The 20,382-nt window shown below is 41.7% G+C and overlaps 2 protein-coding genes across 3 annotated transcripts in view; one reads left to right on the top strand and one right to left on the bottom strand.

The window, feature by feature from the left end:
- AK9 (adenylate kinase 9) overlaps nucleotides 1-5,085 on the bottom strand; it is a 56,753-nt gene extending 51,668 nt beyond the window's left edge. Inside the window, exons 1-5 of the mRNA XM_030447961.1 lie at nucleotides 5,000-5,085; nucleotides 3,530-3,659; nucleotides 1,967-2,030; nucleotides 1,621-1,673; nucleotides 1,439-1,535 (exon numbers count right to left, since the gene is read on the bottom strand). Of these exons, the coding sequence (XP_030303821.1) occupies nucleotides 1,439-1,535; nucleotides 1,621-1,673; nucleotides 1,967-2,030; nucleotides 3,530-3,646 (331 nt within the window). The 5' untranslated portion in view covers nucleotides 3,647-3,659; nucleotides 5,000-5,085. The remainder of the gene's footprint in view (nucleotides 1-1,438; nucleotides 1,536-1,620; nucleotides 1,674-1,966; nucleotides 2,031-3,529; nucleotides 3,660-4,999) is intronic.
- A 5,094-nt stretch (nucleotides 5,086-10,179) lies between these two features.
- The window catches only part of FIG4 (FIG4 phosphoinositide 5-phosphatase), a 66,035-nt gene continuing 55,832 nt past the window's right edge, over nucleotides 10,180-20,382 (top strand). Inside the window, exon 1 of one of the 2 annotated variants that reach the window (XM_030448634.1) lies at nucleotides 10,180-10,483. In XM_030448634.1, coding sequence (XP_030304494.1) covers nucleotides 10,412-10,483 — 72 coding nt within the window. In that variant the 5' untranslated portion in view covers nucleotides 10,180-10,411. The remainder of the gene's footprint in view (nucleotides 10,484-20,382) is intronic. The other variant, XM_030448633.1, reaches the window with a different exon arrangement.

Raw genomic sequence — 20,382 nt, 5'->3', positions numbered from 1 at the left:
TTCAGAAAGCATGCTAAAATAAGTGAATGTATGCTTAAAACTTCCACTCACCTCTGAGAGAGGGTTTACATGCATACCAATGCAAATATACTCTTTGAAATTAGTTTCAGGAGGGTGTGTAGAAATTTTTAGTGGTTTATTTGGCAAGTGCATAGCATTGTGGTTTGTCTGTTGTGTGGCTGATACTGAACTTCTTCACTTACAGCCAGTTCACTGATGGCCAGTTAAGTACTTGACATTAATAAATCAATAAACAGCTTCGGTCCTGATTGGATTTAAATCATGCTAATTGAGCAGTCTAACCCTGTGATAATGAAATGGATTTTTCCTTTGCAAATATTATTTAGGTTAACATGATAGGAATTTCTGATCGTTTTCTTGTTCTATTTTTTAAAAAAGCAAGCATATCAGCTACAACAGAGGTTATAATTCTGTATTTTCTTACCTACAACACCTTAAAATATGTTTGTTATTTTCCAGTGCCCATGTTGTTTAAAATGTTTTATTTCACCAAACAGCTTAGAAACTTCATATCTGACCTCCTTCAGAATCAAAAAAATCCCAAACTTCCATTTTTAGTGACTTAGAATTTGATGTATTACTATTTGCTTTAGCACTTCTGAATATCTCTGACACATTAGTCTCCAGCATAATATGCACTTATTATTTAAGTTGGAAGAATACAACTGAATTTAAACATAATTGAAAAGTATTCCTTATTGTGTATACTGTTTAGAAACTGGTTTACATTGTATTTTACAATGTTAAAACCAAACTTTTTAAGTAAGAAAGAGCCTCTCATAAACCCTGTTTCTAATATCCTTAATGAATAATTAATAGTGAATTGGCTGAGCAGTTCCTGCTGGAAGTATACCTAAGCTTTCCAAGGATTATATCAAGATAATAGTTGCTAAACAGAAAGTTATTACAGCTTCTGTATAAGAAAATACTTAACAAAAATTGGTTTTGGGGAAGAGTTCTAGATGGCAGGAAAAATAGGGGGGATCTAGGCTATTCTATTCCTTGTATCTCTAATACAGAAAATGGCTTGGCTACAGATGCCAAACTTTTATTAACTGGTGGGGTTTTTTTGCTGGTGTTTTTGCATTGCTATAGAAGCATTCAAACAAAAAATATCTGTTTTTTAAATCCTAAAGTTTTCTAACTAGATAATATTGTCAAAAGAGAGTCATAGCAACACTCAAAGTTTGAGCAAATTCATTCTTTTAAAATTAACAACACAAAGGACTGGTATGACACTTTGTGTTCCTTGTATTGGTAAATCAATCCCTAAATACATTCACAGTGTATGGACATTCCACAACCTGAAGAGCACAGGAAGAGATGTTACTCTCTAATCCAAACAGTAGTGGATACAAAGCACGTCAAAATGTATGGCTAGCTCATTCTAAGAAGTTTAGGCTATAAGTGTACTTACCAAAATGATCAACTTCTGGTGACTCAATCTTTTTCAGAATCATTTCCATAACCAGTTCTTCAGAAATACTTTGACCTTTAAGAAGCAGCTCTTGACACTAAGGTAAAATGCAAAACATAAATCTTATATAGTATATATTTGTCAAGAACGAAGCAAAACTTACTAGAGGTTTAGACCATTACCTTGTGCCCATATTCTGTTTCTTCATTGATATTGTTTTGAATTACTTCCGAAGCTGTGAAAGCACATCACATAGAATAAATTAAAATAATTAATAAGAAATATTTTATGTACATACATATACATGCAGAGGTACATACATTCACACATAGCATGTGTGCTCCAAGCAGCCAGACTGTTTTTGCATGAACAATCATTATGTTTAGGGCCATCATCAGATTTTGTCCATTCAGAGCTTTGCACCTTCTGGCAGTGTCTAGGTAGATGCTTTTTCCCTACAGCTTTGCCCTGTATATACTACAGACAAATGCAAAATGGCAGCCTTGCAGAATTACTTTATATGCTTACCTTCTATGAGAATGCATTTCCATGCTTGTGCTAGCTTTCTAGCTAATGTTTTCTTTCCAGAACCCTTGAAATGAAAAGTACACATTTAAAGGGAGAACAGGCAAAAGAAAAAAAAACAAACCCACAACCCCAAACACACTACACAATAAAAAAGTATTTCTGTGTGAGAAGAACAATAAAAAGCTACCATCAGCCTTTGAGCTGTGCACTGGGCAAACACAAACACCCATTAATACCCTCCTCTATTTTATGCTGCTGATGACTGATACACTGTTACTGTCCTTTGTAGTTAATTGTTTCCAAAGTAATTACACTGCCTCTGTTTCTGAGTAACTTTATCTAAAACTCAGCTATGATTTGCCCATAAATTCCTATGAGAAACTCTTTAGGATTGAAATGTATTATATTCAGTCTCAAAGTGAATTGGGCTGCAAACCTATTCAGCCATATCTGAGTACGATTCATAGGAGAGAGTATTCTTAGACTAAAACAATTAATACTTAAACACTGCCCATGTTGGTTCCCAAATCTGGTTTAGACACTGACAAAATGTTTATTTTATCACTTTTATGAATCCAGAGGAGCCAATGTAACCAAGAGTAATGAGGCCTCTAAGAATACAGCTACTGGAATGGATTTTGTAAAACTCAGCATCTTCCACCTGTAGAATTATGCCTTTTTTTTTCAAGGGCATACAATAAGACCTTTTTTTTTTTTTTTTTTTTTTTTGACAGACTGGTTGTTCTAAGTACATTTTGTGATTAAAAAGTAGTAAAAAAACCCCAAATAAATCACATTCCCAGTTAACAGTGTATCAGCAACCACTCCAGCCTACTTATACCTTATGTCTTACAGATATGATAGTAATATATGTACTTGGTTTTGCTTTAATGGCACTATACTGTTAGCCCCAAAGAAGTATCTTAAATAAGACACATGCTCTGCACATCAGCTAAGTTACCTTTTGCATGTAAAGTTAAAAGTAAAATTTGACTTTTGTTTAAAACTAGGCAAGCCACTCTACTCCACTGTAGTTTTCTGCTGAGGTGAATGAAGTCTTTCAAATCTCATGCTGACCATAAGACACACTTGTTGGCTATCACCCTATACAGTTTCACTGTGATGTTTGCATCTGATCCACTTTCAGAACACCACCCTATCTCCTTCCTGAGTTTGGTCAGATGTAAAGATTTGCATGTCTGTAAGTCAGTACATTAAGTCCTGATGGGTTTTTTATGTGTATTTATCCCTTAATCTGTCAAGTTCTTTAAAAGTTAGAATACTGAAATGACCTAACAACCCAGTTGCTAATGTGAAAAGAGAAGAAATGTTTTGAGCAACATGTGATATTTAAGTTCATTTTTAACTGTAGTTGACTGGTAACTCGGGCCAAATTAAATGAGATTAGAATCTTTACCATGCCCTGCAGGATTTGCAAAGTGGAAAAGATAAGCAAAAGAAGGTCTTTGATCTTTTCGGCAGCATCACTAAGTAAAAGTTTGAAAGGAAAACTAGAATTGTTAGCAGACTATCCAAAGAAAAAAATTATATCAGACATCTTACTGGCTTTCCAAGAATAATGAAGCAAGTAGGCTTGGACAACAGAAAGGATTTTTCAGCTTCATCTTCATCAAAGATGTCTGCAAAGGCCTGAGCTTGTTTTTTGTCTTGTGAAGCCATCTGTTACCTAAGACTGGGGGAAAAAGTAACGCTTGTTACAAAATATAATAGCTTAGATGTGTGTAAAATGACACAAACTTTATAATACCACTCTATATTAACATGATACAAGGAGACTTGCTTTGTAACAAGAGCTGTTATAAGTAGAGAACAATCACAGTGCACCCATTCCTAAAAGCTGATTCTGAAAAAAATAGGAATTATGGAAACCATCTCCTATCCTCAGATGCAGCTATATGGTTGTTGGCCACTACTTCTTCCTGACTCTCAAATTGCTTGTTGCTTGGGGGTTTTTTTGTTTGGTTTGGGTTTTTTGGAGGTTGGTTTGATTTTTTTGTTTGATTGGGTTTTTTTTGTTTGTTTGGTTGGTTGGTTTGGTTTGGTTTGGGTTTTTTTGTTGGTTTTTTCAAACAGCAGGTAGTTGTTTCATTGTGTTGCTCTTCCTGTTCCAACTACTACATAGTTACAACTTATCTCAGGCTCCTGAAATGGATTATGGCCCTGCTAAGACCTTGCTTGTGAGCTTCAGACACAGAAGAGCCCCATCATGGCCAGTGGAACTGCTTGCTGTGTCCACAGGCTGGTACACAAATTAAGGCTTTGCAGAATTAGATGGTGGTTCATGTTCTGTAATCCCTTCAAAAATCCCAGCTCTTTCCGGACTGTGAGAGATCACACGTCCAGTGCTATGCAACAAAGTGAAACAGAAAAAAGTTTCTCATTAAGGTAAACTGGAGCCAAATTTGGGTGGGCCTTCCAAACAAATGGAGTTCAAAAAACGTGAGGATCTTGATGAAACATGTTTGAAGAAGGCGAACCAAAACCTTGCTTTCTTTATACAGCCACTTCAGTCTCAACGCCCCACCCACGCCACTGACTTTTAAGTTGAAAAATCCTACTTCGGGATGAAAATCTGAAAAATTCTGTTCATAAACATCAAACTGGAACCTCCTGTCACTTTCGGAACAAGACCCGACTGACAGGGACAGCGAATCCCTATGGAAAACCCCACCACGCACAGACCAACCCTCCCCTTCTCTCACCAGAACTCCTAGCTCAACTTTTACCTGGCGTTCCCAGCAGCTTCTCCCCTTCCCAAACACCTACAATTACGCGGCAATTCCCTAATTACAAAAAACACCATTTCCAAACCAAAGAAATAAGATATAAAGAAATAAGAACCAGACACCTCCCCACACACACCCCCGACTCAAAAACCCCGCCGGGGCCTTGTCGCTCCCCTCCTCGCCCATCCCGCCGACTCCAGACCAGCAGCACGAAGCCGATCCCGGCGGTGGGAAGGGGCGGGAAGGGGGTCGGGAAGGGGACGGGGGGTGTGCGGGGGTCACTTACACCGAGCGGAGGGCGGGGACGGAGGGGACGGTGCCAACGGTGGGGGAAAAACGGCCGCCGCGCTCGTGCAGCCGCGTTACCCGGGCAACCGAAGAGCACCGCCCCCTGGCCGTGGCTCCGCCTCCTGATGGCGGAGGCCTTAGGGGAGGAGGCGGGGAACGGGAGCTGTTCATGGTGCTGAGCCTGCGGGAGGATCCGGCAGAGAACGGGGCTTGGCAGCCGTTGCCGGTGACAGACCGGACCGGACCGGTCCGGCCCGCTGCGCCGGGAGCCGCGCGGCTCCCTCCCTGTCTCGCCCCGCGCCTGCGCACTGGAGGCCCGGCACCTCTAGGTTTCAGCAGTCCCGGCACTGCCCGGACAGGGCTGGGGATGGGGATGGGGTCTGTCGCGTCCCTCAGCTCCGGCCGGAGCTCCGCTCTTCCTTCGGCGGCCGGCGAGCGGATCAAAAAGCCCAAAACGAAACAGAATAACACCAATTAAAAAAACCCAAGCAAACAAACCACAACAACAGAAAAAACAAGACGGAAAAGAAAGGTAAAGAAGAGAAAAGGGAAGGATAAGAAAAGGGAAAAGGGAAGAAGAAAGGAAAGGGAAAGGAAAGGAAAGGAAAGGAAAGGAAAGGAAAGGAAAGGAAAGGAAAGGAAAGGAAAGGAAAGGAAAGGAAAGGAAAGGAAAGGAAAGGAAAGGAAAGGAAAGGAAAGGAAAGGAAAGGAAAGGAAATAAGGGAAGAAGGAAAAAGGAGAGAAGAGAAAATAAGAGAGAAGAGAAGAAGAGAAGAGAAAAGAGAAGAGAAGAGAAGAGAAGAGAAGAGAAGAGAAGAGAAGAGAAGAGAGGAAAGGGAAAAAGGAAAGGGAAAAGGAAAACGAAAAAGAAAAGCAAAAGGAAAAGGAAAAGGAAAAGGAAAAGGAAAAGGAAAAGGAAAGAAAACAATTGTTTCAAAAAAGTTCCATAATGCAAGGTGGCTTTGATCAGCTACAAAAGGCAGTGGTTGGTGGATCATCATGTGCCATTTGAAATGTGTTGGCTGATCAATGCTGTCCCAAAGCTGTTTCTTCAGACACTTCCTGTGGGTGTATTTTTTCACACCAGAGGGCAGTAAAACATTTCAGCAACATGACTAATAAACACCCAAAATATATTTTCTTCTCTTCTACTTAAAAGAAGATGGACCTTTTTTGTATCCCCCAAATGAAGCCCACCTGAAAAAATCATCATTCCCCTGGAGCAATGTGACATTGAGCAAGTCAATTTGTGCCATCTCTATGAAGTTGTAGCACTTGTCTATCCTTTGGGAAGTTAGGAGGCTTAATGAATATTATTTGATTCTAATCAGGTTCTTCCACAGTCTCCATCTCCACAGTATCCAAGTGACTTGCACAGGCTTATTAAGCAATGTGACTAGCATAATCACCTGTAGATTTTTTTTCCCGCCTTTTCCCCCAGGGAAAATTGTGTAGGGTTGTTTGGTTTTTTTAATGTATTTAATTTCTTCTAAAAAGAATTTGGATGTTTTTATATATGGGAAACCAAGGGTTGCTTATTTAATGCTGAAGTTAGTCTGTGGTCAAACTGGAGAAACTTTAATTTAGAAGATGATTTCACAGTTTTCTTGGTTTGGGCCAGGATAAAGCTCATTTTCTGTCCTGTAAGTTTACTTCCAGCTAAATCTCTTCTAAATAGCTGTACTTGCTGAAATTAACAGCAAGCTTCTCAGTCAGTGTCTGCTTCTAGGACTGATAACGTTCGATGTTTATAGTTATGGTTAGAGAATACTATGCAGAACCAAGGTCACTGCTCAGTTCTGAGGAACCTCTTGTGCTGTGGAAAGCAAAAAAGAGTAAAGAGGTCACACCTGCAACCCTCGTTTAGGGAAGAGTGGACAAGATAAATGACCAAAATTGACCAAACATAGTATGCCATCCCATACGCATCATACTCAGTATAAATTTGAGGGATCAGGAGGGTTAAACCCCCTCTGCCTTCTTTTTTCATTTGGCCTTTTGCCTTCACCCTTCTTCACCTTCTCAGGTTTGCTTCAGCATCCTGTGAGGATTCTGTCTGTTTGTCTGCCTTTGGTCCTGATCCATGCCAGACTGAGTCCGTGTTCCTGCCTCCAGCTCCTGAATGCTGCTGATCCCAGGACTCCAGCTTGGACTTTCCCAGGGCTGCCCTGCAGCCTCGGTAGTGATGTGAGAGTTATTGGGAGAAAGAGGAGAGGAACATGGTATCATTTTTTCTGTATATTTGTATGTATTTAATTTTTTTTCCTTTTTATCATTACTGTTTCATTAAATCTGTGTAGTTTGGTTTCCAACGTGTAAGTCTCTCTCCCTTATTCTCTCTCCTTTCTTTAGCAGGGAGGGGGATTAATAGAGAGCACCTGTCATTCAGTTAATTGCTGGCCCAGCATTAAACCATGACAATAGTAGAGAATGGTTACTGGATTGAGAAATGCACTGATTTATATAGATGGTTATCTGGCACATTCAGAAATGTTGGAAGTAGAGATAACTATTGTAATCTTCTGGCTAAGTGTGTGTGAAATCTGGTCTCTCTGGAATGGTTTCATTAGCAGAAGACAACTCACAGAATCATCAGAGTTGGAAGGGACCTCCAGAGATAATATAGTCCAAGTCTCCCACCAAAGCAGGATCACCTAGAGCACATTACACAGCACTGCATCCAGGCAGAATTATCAAAGTTGAAAGGGACCTCCAAAGATCATCTTGTCCAACTCTTCCACTAAAGCAGGATCACCTAGAGCACATTACACAGCACTGCATCCAGGCAGGTTTTGAACATCTCCAGAGAAGGGGACTCCACAGCCTCCCTGGGCAGCCTGTGTCACCCTCAGAGTAAAGCAGTTTGATTTTATGTTTAAATGGAACTTCCTATGTTCCTGCTTGTGCCTGTTGCCCCTCATCCTGTCACTGGGAACTACTGAGAAGAGTCTGGCTCCATCTTCCTTGCACTAACCCTTTAGATACTTCTAGACATAAACATCTCCCTTCAGTCTTGTCTTCTCTAGGCTAAAGACTCCCAGCTCTTTCAGCCTTTCCTTCTAAGAGCAACGTTCCCATCTCCCCACCATCTTTGCTGCCCTCCACAGGACTCTCTTCAGTAGCTCCCTATGTCTCTTAAACTGGGGAGGCCAGAACTGGATAGAGTATTCCAGCCCTGGCCTCTCGAGGGCATAGTAGAGGGGTAGAATGACCTCCCTCCACCAACTGGCTACCTTGTTTATGCAGCCCAGGATTCTACTGGCCACCTTGGCAGGAAAGGCACACTGCTGGCTCACAGAGAATTTACTATCTATCAGGATTCCCCGATCCTTCTCCTCCAAACTGCTTTCCAGCAACTCCACACCTAACCTATTTTGGTGCTCCTCTCATCTGGCTCTCCTATTCCCTCTGCTATGATATTCCAAGAATGTTGACCTCATTAATGTTTATAAATATGTAAAGGGTGAGTGTAAGGAAGATGGAGCCAGGCTCTTCTCAGTGAAGTCAAATAATAAGGGGTAATGGGTGCAAGCTGGAGCATAGGAGGTTCCATGGAAACATAAAGAAAAGCTTTTTCATCATGTGGTGACAAAACACTGGAGCAGGATGCCCTGTGAGGTTGTGGAGTCTTCTTCTCTGGATTTTTTTCAAACTCCCCGTGGACATACTCCTGTGTTACCAACACTTGGTGATCCTGCTCTGGCAGATGGGTTGGACTCGATCTTTTGAGGTCCCTTCCAACCTCTAACATTTTGTGATTCTGTGAATGGTGATAACTTAACAGAGCAGAGAATGGAGTTGTGACAAGAGAAGTTTTGTAAACTCAGAAGATGAAGTTTTTTAGAACGGGGAAAAGCTAACTGACCTGTTGGAAGCTGTTCCTGGGAATTAAATGGAAAGATGGGCAATGCCATGTTCCAATGCATAAGGTGGATTAGATAACACCTATGTCTACACCTATGAGTAAGAAAGAGATTCAGTTCTTCTTGGGTGTTGGAAGGTTTTTGGAGGATCTGAAAGGCCTGCCTACTAGACATCAGTATAGTCTTTTACTGAAGGAGTTTTACTGGATGGCCACTCTGCTAGGCTCTGAGGCCCTTCGTATGATTAACCTTGAGAATGTGCTTTGAGCTATGGCACTAACTAGACAAAAAAAATAAAAATTAACTTGTAGTATTGTACAAGGGAGCAAGGCATGCAGGAAATAAGGAGATGTAACCATCAGGAAAAGAAAGGACTGGTTCTGGGTGGTGTAAGCTGCCAAGTCGTCAAGTACGAGGAACACGGTGACCGAAGTTCACCAGGAAGGCAAATGATGAAGAGGAAGAGCAACTGGAGGGACTGTGATTCTAGGAATGACCACTAGATGACGCCAGAGACCACGCAATAGTTTTAAGTAATACGGTGTGTGGCCACGTTAAGGATTTCTTAGAGTAGGGACTCTCATGTTAGTGACTTCTTGGAAAAATCATGAAGATACAACTCTTTTTCGCGCACTAAAAGCCGACAGAGGCTTTTATCTTCCAGACCACGTATGGTGGTGGAATTCTTCTGTGAGACCCCAGCGCTACTAATCAAGAATACCCATTTAACAGTGACAAAGTGCTGTTGAGGTGAACTTCTTTGCTGACTACAAAACACGTACTCCAAACCAAAGAAATAAACCAAACACCTCCCCACACACATACACACACGACTAAAACCCCGCCGGCGCCTTGTAGCTCCCCTCCCCGTCTCTTCCGCAGGCCCTAGACCGGCAGCACGAAGTCGATCCCGGCGGTGGGATGGGGTGTGCGGAGGTCACTTACGCCGAGCGGAGGACGGGGATGTGGGGACAGATCCAGAGCGCGCCCCGACACCGGCGGCTCCTGCAACCCCGGAACCCGGGCAACCGAAGGGCACCGCCCCCTTGCCGCCCCGGGAGCTGGTCATGGTGCTGACCCTACGGGAGGATCCGGCAGCGAGAGGGGACCCGGCAGCGAGAGGGGACCCGGCAGCGAGAGGGGACCCGGCAGCGAGAGGGGACGCAGTTGCAGCTGCCGATCACGGACCGGCCCCGTTCCACCCCGCTGGGAGCCGAGCGGCTCCTCCCCCGGCTCGGCCTCCTCCCTGCCCCCGCCTTCTGCAGCGGCTGCGCAGGCGCTCTCACTTTTCCCCATCCCTTCCTTCCCCTCCTCTAGCCTGCGCACTGTTGTCCCGGCATTTCCGGCTTCCCCGCGTCCCGACAGTGGCCGGTCGGGGATGGGGACCGGTGATTAGCGCTGTCGCGTCTCCCCGCTCCGGCAACAGCTCTGCTCTTCCCCCGGCTGCGGGCGGGCGGGCGGGCGGGCGGGCGGGCGGGCGTCTCCCGCCTCTCCTGCACCCGCCGTGCCTTAGGGCCGGGGCAAGGCCCGAGCCCAGCGCAGCCGCCATGCCGGCAGCGGCCGCCGCCGCTCCCATCATCAGCTCAGTGCAGAAGCTGGTGCTGTACGAGACCAGGGCTGTAAGTAGCGTCTGCCCCACCGCCCCCCCGGCCGACGGGCAGGGAGGAGCCCCCAGGAGCGGGCTCCGCGTTGGGGGCTGCCGCTCCGACTGTCGGGCAGAGCGGGAGGATGTTCCCGCTTACTCGCAGCGCTGGCTGGGCCCTACCCCCCGGCTGCTGCTGCTTTTTCTGGCCTGCAGCTTGTAAAAAAACTCTTCCTTGCCTTCCTCTTCTTCTATTTTTTTCCTTTGCGTTTCAGTTTTATTTTTTATTATACATCCAAAGCATACGTAGAACTAGAAAAAGACTTCGTGCCTACTTCTGAGAGATTTCAGTTCTTTCAAGTTGGATGTCTTGCAGAGTAACATCCAGAGTTTTTGGCCTTATCTCTGTCAGTATGCTGTAGAGGAATTTTATCATTCCTTAATATATGGTATTCCCAGTCCCTTTTGCCATGGGCAGAGTGGAATCACGGTTTGAGTGGCAATTGCTCCTTCGGTTATGAGCACTGTGCCTGAGTCAGAATCCCATTCTTGGTGTAAATATCCCAAGATAGTGCCACTGCGTTTAACATCCTTTAGCTCTAAATTTCTTCCTGTAGTTTCCCTTGTTTCATAATATGTGAGAATTTTTTTTTCCATTTAATATAGTTTTTGGATACAGTTAGGTACTATGCCTTTAAATGTAACAAGTTAGCTCTAGTTCTTGTGATATCAGTAATGATAATAAAGAAGTAGTGATAATAAAAAGAAGTCAGTGTAACCTCTTGAAAACTTTCAGGCTGCAGGGAGTGCAGTTTGGCCTATGCAGATTATCCCTATATAACCAAGGATCTGACTTCCAGTTTTGGTACTGTCAGAAGCTGTTTTTTGTTTCTGTGATAACTGCTCATTAAGCAGCCTGTGAAACAAGAGGAAAATTAATGAATGCAGAATTATTGGTACCACTAAATGAAAAAAATCGAGGTTATTGTTTACCAAAACGTTATTTTTTTTCCCCTGTGCCTAAAGGAATCTTCATGGCTGCCTTTATCATCTTTTTTTTTTTTTTTTTTTTTTTTTTTTTTTTTTTTTTTTGGCATTGCTGGAAAACACTGTTGTTTTATTTTCAACTAAATTATTCTTATATGGAAGGAAGGCAGTGGGCAAACACGATTCCCTGATCAGGTCCTGAATTACTGAATTTAGTTGTTCTTGCCTTACAGCTCATGCTACTTTTCAGCTAGCTGAGATACACCTTTTTGTGGCCGGCCTGCCTGGATGACTGCCTTGCTTCTCTTTGAGTTGCAAGGCTTCAGTTGCTGAGAGATAATTCATACTTGCAAGGACAATACTATGATTTAGGGTTGTGTCAGCTGGCTTCAATTTTGTAGGCTTCTCAAGTGGATCCTGATTAGTTCAGGAATCACTGCCTCTTACACCTGGCTCCTGGTACCTGGCAGGATCTGCCCAAAATTGCATGGGTTTGCACATGCTTTGTTGTCTCCAGAATTGAGTAAGGGGCAGATCCAGCAGTCCTGATCTCCAGAAGGCAAGGTGGCTTTGATCAGCTACAAAAGGAAGTGGTTTGTGGATCATGTGCCATTTGAAATGTGTTGGCTGAGCAATGGTGTCCCAAAGCTGTTTCTTCAGGCACTTCCTGTGGGTGTGTTTTCCCAGAATGTGTTATGTTCTTGCTTTGGAAAACTGAACAGTGTGAATTTAAACACTTTGAGCACTTGAGATGCTATAGGAATTATTTTCTTGTAATTATCTGAAAATGGTTCATTCACTTGATAAACTCACTAGTGTAGTTTAAAAGGGACTCAGGGCTGTGTACAGCTGAGTTTTGAACACCTGCAAATACATGGATTTCACAGCTTTTTCAGACAACATGTTTTAGTGCTCAACTGCCATCATGGTTAAAAAAAAAAACAAACCAGAAAACCCCCCGAAGTTTTAGACTGCAGGAAGATGCTGCCAAAGCTTTCTGAAGGATTAATAGCAGAATGAGTTCTCCAAGTCTGTTCCAATGCACTCTGTCCTCCTCCACATCTTCGTAACTCTGTGCTGGCCTCAGTCTGTCATGTCAAGGTGTATCTTGTCGTGGAGAGCCCAAAACCAGACTTCAGACTTGATCAGGTCACAGAGACTTTTAGAGGTAAATTTGCTGTTACAGGTGATTCATTGTCATGTCTGGCTGCTGACAATAGTTCCCACTTCTTCTCCCCTCATGCAACTTCCTTTGCTTAAAATCTCACAGTTGTGCAGTCACCAACAGGGATAATTACTGGTATGACAGAAGCATCACCCAGACATTAAACTGAACAACTTTCTTCTGGCTTAGGTTACTCTTCAGATTTCCTTAAGGCCATATGCTTGCTAGATACAAGGTAAGCATTTGGTACCTGGAGTTCTGTCACATGTAGGGTAGCATGAAACTGTATCTTAAGATTCCTTGTGGAGTCTTTGAGTGGGCAAGGAAGGGATGACTGAAGTTGTCAGCAGTGGGAGAAACAGTGGAGGTTGCAGTGATCATACTGCTTATTACTGTAAAACCCCTTTGTGTGAAAGCATGGATGAGAAAGAGGGAAAAGTGGAGATGGTTTAGGGAGAGGGTTTTGTTTTTTGATAATTGTTTTGAGTTAAAAGGTGAGAAGAACTGAATTCACAGTGCTAACTGAAGGAACAAAGAGCAAAATTCTGTGTTTTCATGTTTAGGGTAGTTTTGAACACCTGCCTCTTAAACAAATGCTTTGGGTCAATAAATTCTATGGAGATGCAAATTATGTGTGAATTGTATCTGCTGTTTGCCCTGGGAAGTTGAAGGCTTGTTTAGATGTAGTCAGAAATATGAATTGAAACAGTTGCATTCGGATAAATATAGTTTATTTTTCATTTTATGCACATATTTACTCCTGTAATGCACACCAGAGGGCAGTAAAACATTTCAGCAACATGACTAATAACACCCAAAATATATTTTCCTCTCTTCTACTTAAAAGATGGAACTTTTATGTATCCCCCAAATGAAGCCCACCTGAAAAAATTATCATTCCCCTGGAGCAATGTGACATTGAGCAAGTCAGTTTGTGCCATCTCTATGAAGTTGTAGCACTTGTCTATCCTCTGGGAAGTTAGGAGGCTTAATGAATATTATTTGATTCTAATCAGGTTCTTCCACAGTCTCCATCTCCACAGTATCCAAGTGACTTGCACAGGCTTATTAAGCAATGTGACTAGCATAATCACCTGTAGATTTTTTTCTGCCCTTTCCCCCAGGGAAAATTGTGTAGGGTTGTTTGGGGTTTTTTTATGTATTTAATTTCTTCTAAAAAGAATTCCAGTGTTTTTATATTAGAAAACCAAGGGTTGCTTATTTAATGCTGAAGTTAGTCTGTGGTTAAATTGGAGAAACTTTAATTTTGAAGATGGTTTCACATTACAGAATGGTTGAATTATGAAGTGCACTGATTTGTAGAGATGGTTATCTGGCACATTCAGAAATGTTGAAAGCAGTGATAGCTTTCTTAATCTTCTGGTTAAGTGTCTGTGAAATTTGGTCTCTTTGAAATGGTTTCATTAGCAGGAGGCAGTTCATCTCAGCTGACTCTTGTTCACTTTGTTTTGGTGTTTAAGAAAGGTGATGACTTTGTGGAATGGAGGATGGAGTTGTGACAACAGGGGTTTTGTGAAACTCAGAAAAGTGCTGTTTCTGTCCTGCATGTTGTCTCTAACTAATGCCATATATATTTGCAATAAATTAGAGAAGCTTAATCATGTATGTGGTATTTGAAACCATCCATGAGTACAGTAGTTACTTGGTGGAATAGTAGAGATGAGAACACCATGAGTTTTGAAGGATATATGTTATTCAGGATTAACAAAAATAAAGTGAAAATGTGGTAGCACCCCATTTAATGTGAAATATGTACCTTCAAACATCTGTCTGAGTTATTTTGGTGACATATGTTTTATTTCTTTTTGTTTTGTTGTCCTGAGTGTCATCACGTAGTCACTAGATCCATGGGAGAGACACTTGCAGATTTATTTTGGTTGTGAATCATTTTTTCTGGATGAAATGGTGGTGAGGGATTTGTGGATAAATGTTCACAAATTAATGTATTTAAGTATAACAGAAAGATGAAGAAAAGCTGGCATTTTCTATTGCTTATTTTTTACTTTCAAAATGAAGGGATTTATGACCCTAAAGCTGAATGACTACTTTTGTTTGAAGTAAGAGTTTACTTTAACATACTGAACAAGAGGTGAGGATAAAATGAATAGCAAGAATGAGATTATGAAAAAGGGAACAGTCAGTGTTTGGGTAGAAATGAAATATATTCATTGTGAAAATTTGAAGATGTAGGGATACTGAACAGTGGAATGTCTGTAAATATTTTCAAGTTGCTTATGTCAAGGGTGGTGCTGTGACTGGAACATACCAAATGGAATATTTAATCCATTCTAAAATCCTGTATCTAATTTCCTGTAGGAAAGTAGTTGAAAATCAAGGTAAATGCCATGAAGTGCAGTCTAGACTTACAAAGATGGTATCAGATTAACTTGATGGTTTTGTATATCTTCACCTAAAAATTAGATGGCCTTATTTATTTAACCAAATACTCTATGGAGGTGTAGTGCCACCAGAAAAAAAGCTTTGGCTTTGCTAATGGAAGGAGGGAGATTGGTGGAGACATCAGTGTGGAGCAAATAAGAAATAATCTCATAGGGCTGATTTTTTTATTTTTTTTTTAATTATTATTTTTTAATTATTTTTTTTCCGAGTCATGGTTTTAGGAATAATATACTTCAGCATTTTCAGTAATGTTATTAGCACAAAATGTGGGTCAGCTCTGATTAGAATTTTGAAATATTGCAATTAGGATAATTGGAACATAGGATAGCAAGAAACGATGACAAGCCTCAGGATTAGGTAAAAGGAATGATTTTTAAATAGAACGGAATACTGTAAAACTTGATGCACCATAGAATAAATTACACACCAAGAAAAGTGTGTTAAGAGTTTAGCAATTCAGAAGCAGTAAAAGGGGAGGAGGAAAATCTGGGTGATTCATCTGAAGATGGGATGGGAGATTAAGCCTCTGATGGACTTACATCTCTGGCAAAGGCAGATATGGTCTTTTTTAGTATGTTCATTAATGAGAAATACAAATGCATCTCTATAATAAGACCTTGTATGGCATATTGTGTATACTTTCTGTCCATATTAATTTAAAGAATATGAATTCAATCAGAACAGGACCAGTGAAGGACCAGTGAGGTTACATAGATGCTAGAGATGTCTTGGGACAAGCAAAGGGACAGCAAGATTTCTTTAATCTATTGAAGTGGGTGCTGAAGAGGCATCCAGTTATTTATGTTCCTGAAAGCATTCTAGCAGAACAGATGCTGAAGAAGGGAGAGGCATCTGGCTAGAGGACAAAGTATATAGTGATGATTAATAGATTTAGCTGAAGATGAGAAGGGAGAATCTTGAGGCATGCCTCAGTGGAGCAGCAAGAGCAAAGTCCTTTTGGGGACAAAAACCCCTGGAGTGTTGCATTCAGTTTTGGTCCCTGCTGTGCAAAAAGGATGCAGACAAGCTGGAGATAGTCCAGAAAAGAGCCACAAGGATGATCAGAGGACTGGAGCACCTGCCATAAGAGGAGAGGCTGAGAAAACTGGGTTTGTTCAGCCTTGAGAAGAGTAGGCTTAGGGGAGACCTAATTATTATGTCCCAGTACTTAAAGGGGGACTATAAAGAGGATAGAGACTCCCTATTTACAAGGAATCACATGGGCAAGACAAGGGGCAATGGGCACGAGTTGCTCCTGGGGAGATACCAATTGAACACAAGAGGAAAAAAATTCACTATGAAGGCATTCAGACATTGGAATGGTCTCCCAGGGAAAGTGGTGGATTTCCCCTTCTGAGGAAAGTGTTAAGTCTCTGCTTGACAGGGTGCTGAGACATATCGTACAAACAATAATATTAGAAGGGTTGGACCAGATGACCCTTGAGGTCCCTTCCAACCTGACATGCTATGATTCTATGAAAAAGCAGCTGTTGTGCTTGGGCAAAAGGAATTTATTGAGTGCTGTGACTGTAGGATGCAGAGTGCACAGCCATTCCTGTGTGCTCCAACAGCAGTGCTTGGCAGGGTGCGTTCTTAAAATTTCTCATCTTGAAAGAGCTTCTTTTGAAGAATTTCAGCAGATTATGGGAAGCGAACAGCATGCCAACTGGATTTTTGCCATTTTCATATACCTCTCTTTGGCCCTTATCATCTCTTCCTTTCTACGTGTCATTCTGCCAGTTTCTAGGAACAGAACAGCCTGTTTCTTGCTGTGGTGAAGTAGAGGTTTGATGGCAGGTCACCATTGCACTGCCTGGTACATGTATAAGTTCATAAGTAGAGCATAAGTTCAAGTGAAGAACTATGTGCTGATCCAAAATCAGTTTTCACATAAGTTTCCCATCTGACAACCCAGTGGTTCTTTAGTCTGACAGAAAGTCTGACTACCATATAAATAGCCTCCTGTACTGGATGCAGGTTACCAGATACTGGAGGGACCTCTGAAAGGAGACTCTGGGGCTGCTCCATACTGGACAGAGCCTGTTCCTGCTGACCTACCACAGGACACATGTGAGCCCAGCAACCAAAGTGGTGATGCCTCTGTGATAACATGTTTGAGAAAGAGTAAAAAATCACCATGCCCCAGCTGTGAGAGAGAGGAGTGAGGAAAACTGTGACAGAAAAAGCCCTTCAGACACTAAGGTCAGTGAAGGAGGAGACCTACTGCTGGCCCTAGAGAGGACCCATGCTGGAGCAGGGAAAAGTGAGAGGTGGAAGGAGTAGCAGAGGAACTGATAGGAACTGATGGTATCCCCCGTTTCCCACCTCCTTGGGCTGCTCAGGACAGGTGGAGGAGTTGGGAGTGAAGCTGTGCCTGGAAAAAAGGGTTAGGGGAGAGGAGAGGTGTTTTAATTTGTCCTTTTGCTATCAGAATTGATTTTAATTGTCAATAAATTAACATACATTTCCCCCAAGTCAAGCCTGTTTTGCCTTTGATAGTAAATGTCAGGCCATCTCCCTGTCCTTACCTTGTCCCATCACCTTTTTGTCTTATTTTTTCCACCTGCCCTGTTGTGGAGGGGAGGAGGTGAGAAAAAGGCTGGGGTTGGTCTGGCAGCCAGAGTCAGTGGACCACACTGCTTTTGGGCTTTGTGGTTCTAGACCTATCCATGGGCTCAACAGGTATCTTTTGAAAGCATTTTGTATGAGTTCTGAAGTGTTTTCTTTATGGTAGCTCCAAGTTTAAAAATTAGCTGTATAAGTGCATTGCCATGTTTTTCAAGTAACTTTCAGTCTATTTTCCCCCTGCTGATTAAGCTGTGTGTTGCTTTGTAACTGGTGAGTGAAGTAAGTTCATTACAGTGCTAGTATTTATTAGTGATAATTAGTCTATACAAAGAAGGTTTTAGACCAGGAGTTCTAAGAAATAATCTTCCTAAAAAAAAGAAAGTTGTGGGCAGAATGTTTGATTTTAGAACTATTTTCCTGATACTATAAACAACAATTTGCAGTAAGAAGTTTTTTATTTTGTTTAGCCTTCTTAGGAGAAGCTATTTTTGTTGGTTTGGATGAATCAAAAGATTGATAAAAGAGAGTGTAAAGCCTTTCAATTAGTTTGCTTTGGTTAAAACTCAGTCCCAAGTGGAAATGAGTAATGATTGTTCCTATCTTGTTGTTGCTTAGTGATAATTGTGCAATAAATTAAGCTTCAGTCCAGATCTCATAGGTGCATGGTGCACTGCCATGCTTGGTAAAGTGCACATGGTAACAAGTTTCAGCAAGGGTAGACTAAATTTTGAAAAGCATTGTTTCATCTCGGGTGGTAACTGAAGGACTTTGGCAGGGAAGATGTAGAAGTCATAGAATCATAGAATTGGCTGGGTTGGAAGGGACCTCAGAGATCATCAAGTCCAACCCTTGATCCACTACCGTTACCAGACCATGGCACTGAGTGCCACATCCAGTCTCTTTTTAAATATCTCCAGGGATGGAGAATCCACTACTTCCCTGGGCAGCCCATTCCAATGCCTGATCACCCTAGTTTTGCTTGTGTTCTGTTGAGAAAATGCTTTGTTGGTTAAAGTTGTCCATGTATCTAAAAGCAGTGGCTTTGCTGTGGAGTTGAGTTTGAAACATTCAGAAAATGCTCCTGCTTATTCAGTTCAACTTAGTAATAAATGGAATAAGAGAATAAGGGTAGAAACACCTGGAAAGGTTTCTGTGGCTTACCTGCGGATTCTCCTTTTTTTTGCTGTAATGATTTATATTAAAATAGTTGAAAACAGTACAATGCATTTTAGCTTTGATTAGTTTTACCACTATATTACAGCCTTCAGAATTATTTTATTAGATATTACGTGCTCAGTGTTTTGTTGATTTTGTCTTGTTTTTTATTCTTTCCTAGTATTGGTGCGATGACAAATTTAATTGCAGTACATGTCACTGCTGTGATTTTATTTGTGCTCCACATCCAATAAGACAGACTTATTTATTCATTAGATGCATGAATTAGGTAGCAGAAGCAGCTAATGCTGAAATGACTTTTCTTGCTTAATTTTTGCATTGCTAGTTTTTGTATCATCATTTTCATTTTAAGATCTTGAAGGCTGAATGTGAGCTGGCGTATCATGCTAATTTTCAAGTAATTCTGGGGTTGTTGATTATCAGCCAGTACTGAAAACTTCCCATGTGGAAGTCTAATTTTAGGTTTCAAGTTTTGAGGACTAATCCAAATTCAGAAGTTTTTGCAGAAATTTCCTTCTTTATTACTTCCACAGTAATGTCCTCTAACATGCAGTACCTAAGATTCTGTTTGTGAAATTTCCAATTTCTTGGCTTTTTGAGAAGGTGGCTTCTTTAAGTCCATTGATGCTGGATTTTGACAGCTGTTCTCTACTGACCTTACTTAATGCTTTACAAATCCTAGCTTTGCAGCTGAAGACCCCTGTGTTAGTCCTTTAAGGACTTCAGAGAGCATGTTAAGTACCATTTACTATGGACAGTGCTATTGCTATTGCTACCATAGTCTGCAAATAGAATTACTTGTCATCCAGCTCTGCTGCTGTTCTGATGTGGATCATGCATTCATTCCTCACAGCACTTCCTTGTTTTATTGGTCTATTCAAATGCAAAGCTGAGCTTCCTTAGTAATAGCAATTGCAAATCTGTGCCCACCTCTGTCTTCCCCTGTGTGTCACGTGCCATTTTCCAATTTTAAATGTGGTCTTTGGTCAAACTGTTGCATGTTTAAGTTGTATTGTTCTGTTTTTATCTGGAATGATTTTTTTTTGTAACCGTAGGTGTCACTTTGGGAGGAATTAAACTTATTTAATGAGCTGGATGGGGGGAGATCGCTGAGCTGTATTGCAGTATTATGGACTACTTACAGTTTTTTAGCTTTAATTAATTTTCTACAAAGGGAGAAGCGGCACTCTTTAATTGCAAACTAACTTATCATCTGTATAACAAAAATTATTTCCCACTGCTCATTCACCTTCTACCACAGGAAGAACAAGGTGCTTTAATGGCATATTCTGAGCAAGTGTCTGTCCTGATGATTTGGTGCTTCTTGCTGATGGGTGATACCAGCAGCAGAGCTCCATCCTCCAGTCTTGTGCCATTCAGTGCCCCGCAGTGGGGACTCCAAGCCACTGTTAGCATTTTCCTCCTGGGAAGTGCAGGCATTTGGCACCAAGGGATCTCTTGCAGAGGACCACTGAGGAGGGCAGACTGGGGAGCCTGGGCTGCTGAGCACAGTGCCACATTGCTACTGAAAAAAAAAACAACAGGAAAAACTTCAAAGACTTCAGTAAGGTGGTGCCATGATGGCATATGACTTTGAAGGGCCTCTTTTACTATAATTT

The sequence above is a fragment of the Calypte anna genome, chromosome 3 (genome assembly GCF_003957555.1).
Source record: "Calypte anna isolate BGI_N300 chromosome 3, bCalAnn1_v1.p, whole genome shotgun sequence".
NCBI lineage: Eukaryota > Metazoa > Chordata > Aves > Apodiformes > Trochilidae > Calypte > Calypte anna.
This window is presented reverse-complemented; position numbering and strand designations above follow the sequence as displayed.